At 35.0% G+C, this 14,360-nt stretch overlaps 1 protein-coding gene across 3 annotated transcripts in view; it reads right to left on the reverse strand.

Annotated features, from left to right (window-relative positions):
• Positions 1–6,308: 6,308 nt before the first annotated feature.
• The window catches only part of COL11A1 (collagen type XI alpha 1 chain), a 213,219-nt gene continuing 205,167 nt past the window's right edge, over positions 6,309–14,360 (reverse strand). For all 3 annotated transcript variants that reach the window (XM_017547609.2, XM_037745410.1, XM_017547607.2), the window contains 4 exons: positions 13,121–13,233; positions 11,516–11,584; positions 9,532–9,765; positions 6,309–8,005 (listed from right to left, as the gene is read on the reverse strand). In XM_017547609.2, the coding sequence (XP_017403098.1) occupies positions 7,859–8,005; positions 9,532–9,765; positions 11,516–11,584; positions 13,121–13,233 (563 nt within the window). In that variant the 3' untranslated portion in view covers positions 6,309–7,858. The remainder of the gene's footprint in view (positions 8,006–9,531; positions 9,766–11,515; positions 11,585–13,120; positions 13,234–14,360) is intronic.

Raw genomic sequence — 14,360 nt, forward strand, 5'->3', positions numbered from 1 at the left:
GCTTTTTTAGGCATACAGCATAAATTGTTGGTGGATCTATCATTTTGGGGTCTGGGGTTGGTGTCCCTCTTCTCATAGCTCCACTAGATAGTTCCCCAGTGGGGACCCTGTGTGGGAGCTCTCACCCCACATTTCCCTTCTGCACTGCCCTAGCAGAGGTACATGAGAGCTTTGACCCTGCAACACACCTCTGCCTGGGCATCCAGACATTTCCATACATCCCCTGAAATCTAGGCGAGAGTTCCCAAATCTTAATTCTTGACTTCTGTGCAGCCACAGGCCCAACACCACATGTAAGCTTCCGAGGCTTGGGGCTTGCATCATCTAAAGCAATGGCCTGAGCTATACAATGGTCCCTTTTAGCCATGGTTGTGGTGCAAGGCACCAAGTCCCAAGACTGCACAAAGCAGCAAGGCCCAAGGCCCAGCCCATAAAACCATTTTTCTCCTTCTAGCCCTCCATGCCTTTGATGGGAGGGGCTCTTGTGAAAACCTCTGACATTTCCTGGAGACATTTCCCCCTATTGTCTTGGTGATTAAATGGCCCCTTGTTACTTATGTGAATTTCTGCAGCCGGTTTGAATTTCTTCACAGATAAATGGGTTTTTCTTTTTTTATCATATTATTGGGTGGCAACTTTTCTGAACTTTTATGCTCTGCTTCCCTTTTAAATATAAGTTCCAATTCCAAACCATATATTTGTGAATGAATAAAATGAATGCTTTTAAGAGCACCCAAGTCACCTCTTGAACACATAGAAATTTTTTCCACAAGATACCCTAAATCATCTCTCTGAAGTTCAAAGTTACACAGATCTCTAGGGCAGAGGCAAAATGCACCCAGTCTCTTTGCTAAAACATAGCAAGAATCACCTTTGCTTTAGTTCCTAATATGTTCCTCATCTCCATCTGAGACAACCTAAGCCTGGACTTCATTGTTCATATCACTATCAACATTTTGGTCAAAACCATTCAACAAGTCTCTATGAAGCTTTAAACTTTCCCACATCTTCCTGTCTTCTTCTGAGCCCTCCAAACTGTTTCAACCTCTGACTCTTACCCAGTTCCAAAGTTGCTTCCACATTTTTGGGCATCTTGATAGCAGTACCCTACTCTGTAAGTACCAATATACTGGTACGAAGACATACCTGACACTGGGTAATTTATAAAGGAAATAGGTTTAATTGATTCACAGTTTAGCAAGGCTGGGGAGGCCTCAGGAAACTTACAGTCATGGTGGAAGGGAAAGCAATCACATCTTTCTTTACATGGTGGCAGGAGAGAGAAGTGCAAGGAAATCGCCCTTTATAAAACCATTATGTTTCAGAGACTTATTCACTACAGAAGAAAAGCTCTGGAAAACCCCCCACCATGATTCAGTTGCCTCCCACCAGGTCCTTCCCACAATGTGTTGGGATTATGGGAGCCACAATTCAAGATAAGATTTGGGTGAAGACGCAGTCAAACCCTGTTAACTATTGATGTAAAAACATCAAAACTCTGTAAAAACAACTAGGTAGTAATTTTATCTAACAAATGAACTTAGTTTCTTTCTATATAAATAAGAAACTTTAAAGTTACATAAAAATTGCATGAAAAGCTTCACAGCCTTGAAAATACTTTTACCTATTAAATGGTAGCTATGGGAAATTTTCTTTTTTTTTTTTTTTTTTACTTAGTAGCTTAAACCATTTATTTACTATGTCTTATTTTTATTTTGTTTTGTTTAATTCCCTGAAATAGGTAAAGTACCAAAACCTGTGTTATTAAGGAACTGGTTATACACACCTTTGAACCATAGTCTGGAGGGATCAGTAAGCAGTGTATTTGTTTGTTCCATTTAATTCGAAGTCTAGACATCCCACATAGGTTTGAGCAAAGAAGTTTCCATCGTTTCATGTGAATTTTCTTTTGGGCCCCAAAAGAAAACTAAATAAATAGTTTATTTATTGTGAGACAAAAAAAATAGCCAAATAGTTTAGTTACACCATGCACCATAATATGGTGGTGAATTAAGTCAGTAGACTCAATAGCTTATTTTATACTGTGTTATCACTGGAATAAGACCTGCTACTGACATGTAAGATTTGCTTTTTAGATTTCATAAAAAGGAATTTATCCCATTGTGGAAAGATAGGCTACTTAATTTCCTTAGAGACATATAGAGGTAATTTTAGAATAGGAATCAGAGTGTATTAGTCCATTTTCATGCTTCTGATAAAGACCTACTTGAGACTGACAGTTTACTTAAGAAACAGGTGTAACTGGACTTACACTTCCATGTGGCGGGAAGCCTCACAATCATGGAAGAGGGCAAGGAGGAGCAAGTTATATCTTATTTGGGTGGCAGCAGGCAAAAAATAAGACAGCTTGTGCAGGGGAATGGCTCTTTTTAAAACCATCCAATCACATGAGACTTATTCACTATCATAGGAACAGCATGGGAATGGCTTGCCCCCATGATTCAGTTACTTCCTACAACATGTGGCAATTCAAAATGAGATTTGGGTAGGGACACAGACATACCACATCATTCCACCATTGGCCCCTCTCAAATTTCATGCCCTCTATTTCAAAACCAATCATACTTTCCCAACAGCCTCCCAAATTCTTAACTCATTCCAGCATTAACCCAAAAGTCCACAGTCCAAAGTCACATTTGAGAATAGGCAAGTCCCTTTTTGCCTCTGAGTCTATAAAATCAAAAGCAAGTTAGTTACTTCCTAGATAAAATGTGAGTTATTGGGTAAATACAGCTGTTCCAAATGGGATAAATTGGCCAAACAAAGGGGCTACAGGTCCCATGCAAATCTGATATCCAGAAAGGCAGTCACATTTTAAAGATCCAAAATGATCTCCTTTGACTCCATGTCTCACATCCAGGCCACACTGATGCAAGAGGTGGGCCCCCATGGTCTTGGCAAACTCCGCCCTGTGGCTCAGCAGAGTATAGCCTCCCTCCTGACTTTTTTCATGGGCTGGTATTGAGTGTCTGCAGCATTTCCAAGCACACAGTGCAAGTTGTTGGTGGATCTACCATTCTGGGATTTGGAGAAACGTGGCCCTCTTCTCATACCTCCACTAGGTAGCAACCCAGTAGGTACTCTATGTAGGGGGGGAGGGGCTCTGACTCCATATTTTCCTTCTGCATCACCCTAGGAGAGGTTCTCCATGAAGGCCCCACCGCTACAGCAAACTTCTGCCTGGGCATCCAGGAGTTCCCATACATCTTGTGAAATCTAGGCAGAAGTTCCCAAACCTCAATTCTTGCAATTCTTGACTTCTGTGCACGTGGAAGTTCAATACCACATTAAAGCTGTCAAGGCTTGGGGCTTGCACCCTCAAGGCACATTCTCTACATGGGCTTCTTCCAGCCACAGCTGGAGCAACTGGCTCACAGAACAATAAGTCCCTAAGCTACACACAGCATGACAACCCTGGGCCTGGCAAACAAAACCACTTTTTTCCTGCTAGGCCTTTGGGCCTGTGATGGGAGGGGCTGCTCTGAAGATGTTTGATGTGCTCTGGAGACATTTTTCCCATTGTTTTGGGGATTAACATTTGGTTTCTTGTTACTTATGCAAATTTCTGCAGCTGGCTTGAATTTCTCATCAGAAAAAGGGATTTTCTTTACTATCAACATTGTCAGGCTGCAAATTTTCTAAACTTCTATGCTCCACTTCCCTTTTAAAACTGAATGCTTTTAACGGCACCCAAGTTACATCTTGACTGCTTGTTGCTTAGAAATTTATTCTGCTGGATACCCCAAATCATCTCTCTCAAGTTCAAAGTTCCACAAATCTCTAAGGAAGGGGCAAAATACCACCAGTCTCTTTGCCAAAACACAAGAGTCACCTTTGGTTTAATTCCCAACAAGCTCCTCATTTTCACATGAGACCATAAAAACATTTTGGTCAAAGCCATCCAACAAGTCTCTAAGAAGTTTCAAACTTTCCCATAATTTTCTTTCTTCTGAGCCCTCCAAACCATTCCAACCTGTGCCTGTTACCTAGCTCCAAAGCTATTTGCACATTTTCAGGTACCTTTTCAGCAGTGCCCCACTTTACTGGTACCAAGGTAGTGTATTAGTCTGTTTTTATCATGCTGACAGAGACCTACCCTAGACTGAACAATTTATAAAATAAATAGGTTAAATTGGATTTACAGTTCCAAGTGGTTGGGGAAGCTTCGCAATCATGGTAGAAGGCAAGAGGGAGCAAGTCACATCTTATGTGGATGGAGGCAGGCAAAAATGAGAGAGCTGGTGCAGGGCAATACCTCTTCTTAAAACCGTCAGATCTCTTGAACTTACTTACATCACAAGAACAGCGTTGGAATGACTTTCCCCCATGACTCAATTGCCTCTCTCCAAGTTCCTCCCACAACAAGTAAGAATTCAAGATGAGATTTTGATGGGGACATAGCCAAAACACATCACGGTGGTTTTGTTTAGCTCATACCTATAGTATTATAAACACAACTACCATTATAATGTTATTGTAGAACAAGACCCAGTTACGATAGCATGAAACACTTCTGAAATTATTTCAAGTTGAGATTTTAGGAAAGAGTTAAGTGTGGGTTTGTAACTCTTTTTTTTTTTTCTATTCTTGTTTTACCCTGAACCATCTCCTTGTAAATATCGACAGATGGATTTAGTAGATGGATAGTAAATGAGGATTCTGCATGGGTTGCTATGTAGAGCTTACTGAACTTGGAATGGTTTAAGCAGGATATTTTTCTGTAAGAAAGTTTTCTGTAAGTAATTCTGCAATCTATGGATCTCTTGGCTCCAGCTGTACTGAGTAATAGTTAATCAGACAGCCAGTACAGGGATATGACACTAGCAAAGTAACAAAGCTGAGAGACACCAAGATCTATTAAACTCATCCTCTGGCAAGTGAAACACATTTTGGTAAATACAGAAAAAGAAGATTTAATTATCTATGTCTGGTGAATTAAGGCTTGATGGATATTAAAATGCCTTATGCTACTGTTCTTTTTTGGTATCTTTTGCAAATCATTTGTAAAGCTTGTATATAAGTCTCTTTGATGATTTGGGGCTATGTGATCCTGCAATTTGTATAATATTTACTTTGTTAAAATGAAATATTTGTAAAAGTTCTATGATATTGGGTAGCACAGTTGTTACTAGCTACATTTTAGAAAGGGATTTATACTGTGGTGATAACAGCAGCAGAAATAAATCAAGAGCAGCAGCAATTTCTTTATAGCTGATATATGCCAGATATTGTGCTAGACCCTTAGGTAACTCATATGCTTTACAGTTATCCAGCATGAAGCTGTCTATTTAATATGAAACTCATAAAGCCTAAGCTACCGGACACTTCTTTTGCATGGGCTCCATTTAAGACCCTGGGAGATCTCCTAGAAATATGTTCACATGACCATATTATTAGTAAAATTTGCCAAAATAAGCTTGACAATTTTGAGATTTCCTGGTATTTTCACGTGTCAACTTTTTAAATACAATTAATAATTTTTTCTAATATCTTTACTCATTATAGTGACTTCTGTACTTTGTGTTTGTTTTAATTCTTAAAGAGACTTAGATCAAATTTCATGTGCACTATGTCCATGATTTACCCTGCCTTCAAGGTCAATACTATTCTTTGTATTTTTCACATGAATACATGGCCAGTACTAAAATGCCATCTAAAAAGCTTTTTCTATTTTAGTGAGCTTTCTTTTGTCCAGATTAAATCAATCATAAAGGAGAGAAAAAAATCCCATGTCCTGCAGAAGACGATATTCATATATAAAAAGAATAGAAAAGCACAGACACTCAATTATCTATTCATTCTATTGAGTGCCAAATTAAAGACTGTTTTGTTTAAATGGATAACACTGCATCCCTGATGCAGGCAAATATGTCAAATACTGTTATTGCTTTACTTTCATTAAAGTACATTTTCCAATGTGTACAATTCTTCTATGATACAAAAATAATGTATGTTTTAGAGAATATATTTCAAATTAAAAAATTCTGATTATATTATTAATTTTGAAATAAAAACATTCATTCAAGACTTTGTAAAATATTTAATTACAAATATATCTCTTTGAAATTTTAAGTATAATCTACCTTTATTTTATAAATTTAGTATTATCATGTTCTGTTGACTTTTTATGCATGTGGGGGATTTAGACAACTACTCTCTGAATAGTAATATGTTTGATCAGAAGTGTAAAACTATTCTAATCTGGATGGTCAAGAAAGAATCAAAAGCTTTTTCTGCAATTGAAAATAATTTGGAACCTATTTAAGAAAGAAAATGACCAATCCAGGTAGCCAAGACTTGAGTTTATTTATAGGATTCATATTTCCCTTCTTAAAAGGACATTTACAAACTCAATTTCAAAAATAAAAGAAGTTCTGTATGACAAATTTCACGTTTTAATTTCAATATTACAGGTATGTTCTTTTGTGATAAATTATCAGTTGAAAATGTTCCAGTGAAATCTGGTATCAATTAATTTAACACTTTATATAAGAAATAATAAAACATTTATTTTCAAGTCTTACATATATTACTTAAAATAGATACAAAATTCAGTTTTTAATTTTAAATTGTATTGCTATTTAAAGCTACCTTAAAGTAAATACCATAGTGGAAAAAATTGTTTAGATTTTCTTGAATAAGTATGACTTTTAAAACAAATACTCTTAATAACAGTCCACCATACGTTATTTATTTAGCAATTAGGTAAGTCAAATGATTTATAAAATTATCTTGAAAGGAAAGAAATAATATTTTTTGGGCAGGTAAAATAATATTCGAGACTGTTATAATATGCAACTTAGAATCAAATTCAAGAACTTGATTAGAAAATCTAACATTGCACAGATTCATAAATAATTGCTTAATTTCCATCTTTAATATTAACCTGCATTATTGAAGCACGCTGAAAACAATGAGATGAGATAAGGTAGAAAATAATTATACATATGATTGTTTGCTTGATGGAAGCATTGATTTGTTAATATATTTTCTTACACACATTTCCCTACCCAAAAATATAAATTTGCTTGTTTTCTGTACATACAAGTATCCTGTGAAATCCTGGATTCTGAGAAGAAAAAGTTTGAGGTATAGCCTTGAATAATGCATCAAAATGCATAATATTTTTGGCTGAAATTCAGCAAAATGACTGTCGGCAGAGAAGAGTTGATCGGAGTGTGCTTCCAAAAGTCTTCCAGATTTTTGCCCTCTGAGAATTTTGTTGGCGACATCAAATAATTGAACTCTTCAACATCAATATATACAAAGGCATTTTATTATTAGCCAAAGAAAGGGACTTAGAGTCATCAGAAATTACAACTTTATTTTTTCATAATACATGTATTTATTGCCATGATGGATCTGAAATTCTTATAAAATTAGAGTCAGATGGAATTCAGAGACACGTGCAAGTTTTGGAAATGGACACAGATAACAGTATAGAACTGTACATAAAATAATTACAATTTATTAAACACACTGTTTTAGCACATCCTGGATGGATGAGAATGAGCACCATATTTTTTATGAATATATATTTTTCTCTTTTTGTTTTCTACAGCACCAAGAAATTCAAATAGGAAAAGGAGAGATGAGAATTGGGAATCAAGAATCAGCCCTTTCCATCTCAGCCACACTAACTTATATCTTTACGATTTTCAAAGCTTTTGCCATGTGATACTGCCCCCACAAGGGCATCAATATTTCCTAAATGGTACATGTTTATGTAGCAAGTTGTTTTCTATACCATCCTTTTCAAAACTTGCATGTGGCACAAAATGGGTGGGTGGCACCAAGTTATATTTTCTGTTGATTTCATGTGTCCTTTATCCTAATCTTAGCCAAGAAAGCAAACAGGACCAACTTCAAATCCAAACTTCTGATTCTGATCACCAAAGTCATTGATCATAACATCAACAATAGGTACTTGATCAATTTTTGGTGTATTGATTTCAATGACAGTCTTTTCATAGCCTTTTCTGGACTGGAAAATAAAGCAGAAATAAAAAGTTACACAGTCATTTAATATTTCTTAAATGTATTTTACTTTTTCTTAGGCTTCCAAGTGGAGGTAAGAAGCTGAGAGAGAGGAGAATAGGAAGACAACCTTGCTATTACCTGTGTAGTAACACTTCTTATCATTGACAAAGTTTTAAATTTTGAAGATTGACAACTACATTTAATATTTAGCTGTAATTACTTAACTGTGATGGTGCAATATATTTCATAGTTAAAAAGAACCTTGAGTTAATAAATACAATTTAATAACAATACTGATATTAGTATTTTCATATATATACATATTTTCATATATACATACATATATATATATATATGTGTGTGTGTGTGTGTATATATGTGTATATATATATATGTATGGTGTCTAGCTCTGTTGCCCAGGCTGGAGTGTGTGCAATCTCAGCTCACCACAACCTCTGCCTCCTGAGTTTGAGTCATTATCTGGCCTCAGACTCCCAAGTGGCTGGGACTACAAGTGTGTGCCACCATGCCTGGCTAATTTTTGTATTTTTCGTAGATAGGGTTTTACCATGTTGGCCAGGCTGGTCTTGAACTCCTGATCTCAGGTGATCTGCCAGCCTCCCAAAGTTCTGGTAGACAGGGGCAAGCCACCGCACCCAGTCCCTCCTATATAAATAATGCATCTTTACCATTATAGTTAAAATTAAGATATACATATCCAAATTCTCTTACAGAAAATTTGAATACAGGTTCAGAACTATGATACAGAAGGTCAAGCCAAAAAATGTCTTCTGCTGTGTGTTAATTTTATGAATATTTAACAATAAACTACATTGGAAAGGCTTTTCCCAACTCTTGCTCCATTAATTTGCTTTATTCTCTCTTCTTCACTCTACTTGTACTCCGCTCATTTTGATGAAAGCATGAACTTATTTATTTATAATTGTGATTTCTCTGCAGTCATCAATACTCAGCTAAAGCAATGAACTTTTTAGGGACCTATTTATTATTTTGCTATATAAACTCTTAAGTGTGTGAAAAGATAATTCTAGAAGATAGAGATAAAAATGACAGTGGATCTCAAACTGATATAGTACAAATTAACAAGCTTTTATAAACAAAATATAGGGCTAAAATTATTGATATTATAAATGATATAATGCTGATTCATTTATATGTCATTTTAAAATCACCAATAAGGAGGCAAATGACATAAAGTTTTTTCTTTTCTTTTTCATTTTAGGAATACCTAGCTGTGATATAATTCAAATATCAGGAGTAATAACATATAATCCAAGATTACCTTCTGTAATGCCTTTAAGACCGTTTGAGAGTGTCTGTGTATAACTGTGTGTGTGTTAACATTACCGGCTTCTCGCATACCGTAGTTTAACATGTCAATATTAAGCATCAAATGTTAATAACAACTGACATCCATTTCATTAGAGAAATCTGGCTTAGGACCAAACTGAAACGGTGACATGCTGCCTCTCATCTCTGTGAAGGAAGGCAAGCAGAACTTATACTCACCGCACAGCCATCATACAGGGCTTTTATGAAAGGGTTATTGTCATAGGACATCTCCTCATCATTTGAACCCAGGAACCGAAGTGCTTTGTCATAACTTCCTGATGACACATCATACCAGGCTACTGACTGATGACAGTGGTAGGTGAAATTTTGCCGAGCAGAGGCCGTCAGAAGTTTCAGGAATGTCATTTGCACCATATTGATAGAATTTCCTTCAACGTCTAAATATGAAAGCTAGGAATAAAGGAATAAAAAGGCACCTAATGACACTTTCTTCTTTACGCTACTAAAAATAAAATCATTGTCAACAGTGAACTATGATGCTAGTAGCATGCAGATGAATCCAAAGACCCACTTGCACCTAATGAAAAAAGGTGTACATTGAGGGTCAGAAGACCCAGAAACAGGATTTTATGAATTGTATCCCACCAAAGTTATTGTAGCCATTGCTTATCTTTGAAAAAATCACTTAATGTGTTAGTTTCCTAAACAGTAAACATTGTAAAAAATGCTTTTGTTTCCAAGAAATGTTCCAATATATTTGTATATCTTTTTGGAAAAAAAAAAATTGGTAAAACAATGAAAACTAAGGAATCTCAGTGTAACGCAAAGATTAGCTGGTTTTCTGTTGTTTGATTTTTGACTATTCCTTTCAAACATTTCAAAATGTACCAACTTATCCAAATCTGTGAACATGTTCCTGCTTTTCATTTTCAGGCAATAGTTCTCATAGGTATTATGTCCAGAAATGCCTGTTCGTCTATTTTTAGATGACATGTGTATTCAACACTGTATTGCCGGCACCAAGCATAATGTGCAAAACAACGAAAGTTAGTATTTGTTGAGTCAATACTTACTCCGTAATTACAGCAGGAAAATAGTCTTAGTTGTAAATTATTAACGACTGTCTCATAGCATCTTCATAAATTGTTTTATTTTTGTTAATTAAAATATCTGAATTCAGTGGAAACATAGGAACTTAAATTTGAAAAAAAAGGTTAAGAAATTCACCCAAATTAGAAATTAAGTCAATGTAAAGGCAGTTATATGTTACTTTCTTCCTTAAAACAGATTTTACTTGTTTCTTACTGAATGGCAGGTCAGATGGTGAGTATTCTTGTGGGATTGAAGAAAAATAATCTATTGGGAAAATTCAATCCATACACATATAGCTCTATCTGTACATATTTTTAAATGTATGCAAAGATAATAATGTAATATGGATATTTAATATGTAACTTGGAGACTGAAATAGAGAATTATAACTTTGGTGGAGAGTGTCAATAAAAATTGTTAATATACATGAGCTTGTATACAAATAACACATGTATAAATAGTCATACATGGAAAATAATAGCTTTTCAAAGAACCTTAAACAACTGAATATCTGGATAATTGGAAAAAGCTTCAATTTCAATACATTCTAATTATAATAAACATGTATATATTTAAACACCTTTTAAATATGAATTTAATGTTGACATCTAATCTTAAAATATCTTTAGAAAATTTTTGAAATGAGCTAGTAATTGTATGGAAATCTTGAAGTAAATCTGTGCCATAACAATCAGGAAAAATCGGAATTGCAACTGATAGAAATGAAGAACAAAGAAGGAATTTTTCAAGCAGACAGAAAATGAAATAATAGGAAGAGATTAAGTAGATACTGTATTCTTTATACCTGGTATTTCTAACATAATCAATTTTCATGATATCTATCTCAGGTTCTTAATAAATGGTATGCACTATTTGATCCTGATTTTAAGTAAATTTAGTATATTTCCATTTACTTTTAGATACCAATGTTAGCTTGCTTTAAGATACCACAGTGGTCTAAGAGATATTAAGTGGAACAAACTAGAGACCACAGGGAATCCGGCTTTAGCATAATTTAGACTTTCACTGTTAGGGGCTAGAAATATATAATTAGAACTTCACTTCTTGAGTTTGAGAAAAACCATTTCATGTTGAGGTAATAACATACCAGTTTTCCCCTCTTAAATTCACTAAACCAACTTCCTGGTTTCTCCTTTGGCCATGACGAAATTCTCACCTTTGCAAAGAAACAGAAAATTTAGAAAGCAGGTGAAAATTTACAATATAAACAGTATTTTTATATACATAAAATGTATTTTCACTAAGACTAAGAAACTAAAGAGTTCTTAAAATCATTTTAAAAGGATACAAATAAGATTATACAAAATGAGACAAAGAGAAAAATTTGAGATAGATTCTGAAAATGCTATGTAGTGAAAATTGAGTCATTTCGTTTGTGTTCTCTTTATTGACACTAAAGGAAAAGCGGAAAGATAACCCAGTAAAGGAATATTAAGGGTTGTAGGGGACATTGGTGGAACATTCAAAAACCCTTTGCAAAGGAAACTCTCAAAATGTTACTCAGTGTCAGCGAGAAAGGCAGATATCATCTTCACTCCATAGCCAAGTGACAGGTTTGAAAGTAGTTAACCAGTAACTAAGGAGAGATGCTCACATTGCCATGTGTGTACCTATGCAACAATCCTACATGATCTGCACATGTACCCCAGACCTAAAGTACAATAAAATAAAAAAAAAAAAGAAAGAAAGAAAAACAAAAGAAAGGTATTGACAGGAAATAACCCTAATCATTCCCTGCTGGTTAAAATATTCAGAATCTTTTATAGATCTGCATTTATTGTTCTGCTTTGTGAAGAATAGTAGAGGTCATATAAGTCCTCATCATAGGGAACTTAAGTTATCAGTGTAAGAAAAGGCATTTTCTGTTTTTCCACATTTCTCTGGAGGCTAGGGGAGCTTTACCATGCTTCACCACCTGCCAAGTAGGGTTGGAGATGGAAGTTGCTTTTTTTCTTGCCCTTGCTAACACTCTTTACTCACAAACTTAACTTTTCTCCAAAAACCATTAGCCACACATAAAGCTACTGGCTTTTCCTTAAGGAGTTTCTGTGCCTCTGTATGCCCACATTATTTACTAAGAAGAATGAGATTAATTACATGAATACCAATAAAGACAATATGCCCCACTTATAACATGTTTGAATAATATAGTTATGCTCATGAACAACCTTTCCTCATATTAATAATTTGCATTTAGCTTTGAAGATAGAACTCAGTACATCAGTAATACTGTTAGGCAAAAATTAAAGAATTTGTTTAGAGAAACTAAATATTTTTTAAAAAGTAAGTGCAGAAAAAACTCATATGTAAAGATTAATTCTTTATAAACGTAGATATTTTGGGTGTAATATGCAGCTGTAAGTTCTATGATGTGGTAATTGGGCAGAAGAACACTATACAGGCACTAAAATTTGAGATTCAGCTGTGCTGTGTCATGGAAAGCCATAGAATTTTAGAGAGCAAGCAGGTGCATAAAGAATACATCTGGGTAAAAAATAAAGAAGAGAAGCATTTGTTAACTCTGTAGATTAATTTGGTGCTTATTCATGTTTATGCAAATGAAATACTCTAATTACTCTGTAAGAAAAGCAGATAAATGAAAATATGACAGTATAATTTTCCTGTTTAGTTCAATATTGCAAAACATGGCAGGAACTATTAACATTCACCACCAAAACAGATTGGTACTTACTCCCTCAGATTTCTTGTCTGGATAAATGCAAGTCTCACCACCAGATGTGAAATTACAGTAAACTTTGAAGGAATCTCCTGAACAACCTTGGTTAGGATCAATCCAATATTCACCTAGAAGTTAGAAAAAAATATGTCATATAAAAATTTATTGGTATCATTTTTGAATGCATTAGGCATCAAATTTTGTTAGAGAAATAAGACAAATACATATTAATAGATCTTTTTCCTTTTGAGCTTTTTGGCATATTGGGGTATGATTTTTAATAAACAGTAATAGTTTCTCTTTTCGGCCTCAGAGCTTTGCAAATGTTTCATATATTCTACATGGAATAACTTTTTAAAGTTTTTATCATGCCTATCACTTTTTGGTTTCAGCTTAAACGTCATCTTCTCAAATATTAACATTCTATTTATCCCTGTGCAATAAATTGCATGCATACTGAAATAAGATATCCTTGACTCCAAATCTCATAAGTATTATTTACTACTTAAGTAATCTGAGTGATCAATATATTTTCTTCCTAGTTTATTCGTTTGTAACAATGGAGGTGATATCGTATTTACTTAGCCTCAGGGATCATACTTCTGCCTTATTTTATTGGAAAAACTTCTTGCAATAAATGTACCCTCTCTTTGAGGGGAATCCTAAGAAGGACTACTTTATACATTTTAATGCAGCCTGCTATTAATGCCATTGCTGAAATGTTACAGAACATTCATTTGGTGTTATGTGAGTAAGCATGGAAAATAGTGGGAGTAACAAAATTATTCCTTAGATAAGTGACAATATGGTGTTAGCTAACAAGATTTACTAGGAGCCAAAATTGATATGCACATAAACATTACTTTGCTTCCTTCTGCTGGGGTTCAGAAAATGATGCCCCAAAGTAAAAGCAGTTTTCCTCTGACCTTCTGCCTTCCTGTCTCTCATCCCTCATTCTCCCTTGAGGCAAGTTGTAGAAATTAGAATCCCTCCTCCCCAAAGTGGGTCATAGAGACCAGACCCCCTTTTTCGCAAAGCCAGCTATAAAGCCTTAACGTATTACTCTGTTATAGCAGGTAGTTAGTCAGACATAAACAGTGCAGGAAAGCCCTGCCAACCCCACCAGTAATATCCGGTGACCATCAGATAAAGGTCAGGCAGTTGTAAACTGTCTCTCTAAAATAATAATTGTTTGCAGCTTGTGCCAAGGAATGGCAGTCTCCCCTTGCCCTCATAGAAAACACCTGAAACTGGT

Source organism: Cebus imitator, unplaced genomic scaffold, assembly GCF_001604975.1.
Source record: "Cebus imitator isolate Cc_AM_T3 unplaced genomic scaffold, Cebus_imitator-1.0 Scaffold199, whole genome shotgun sequence".
Classification (NCBI taxonomy): domain Eukaryota; kingdom Metazoa; phylum Chordata; class Mammalia; order Primates; family Cebidae; genus Cebus; species Cebus imitator.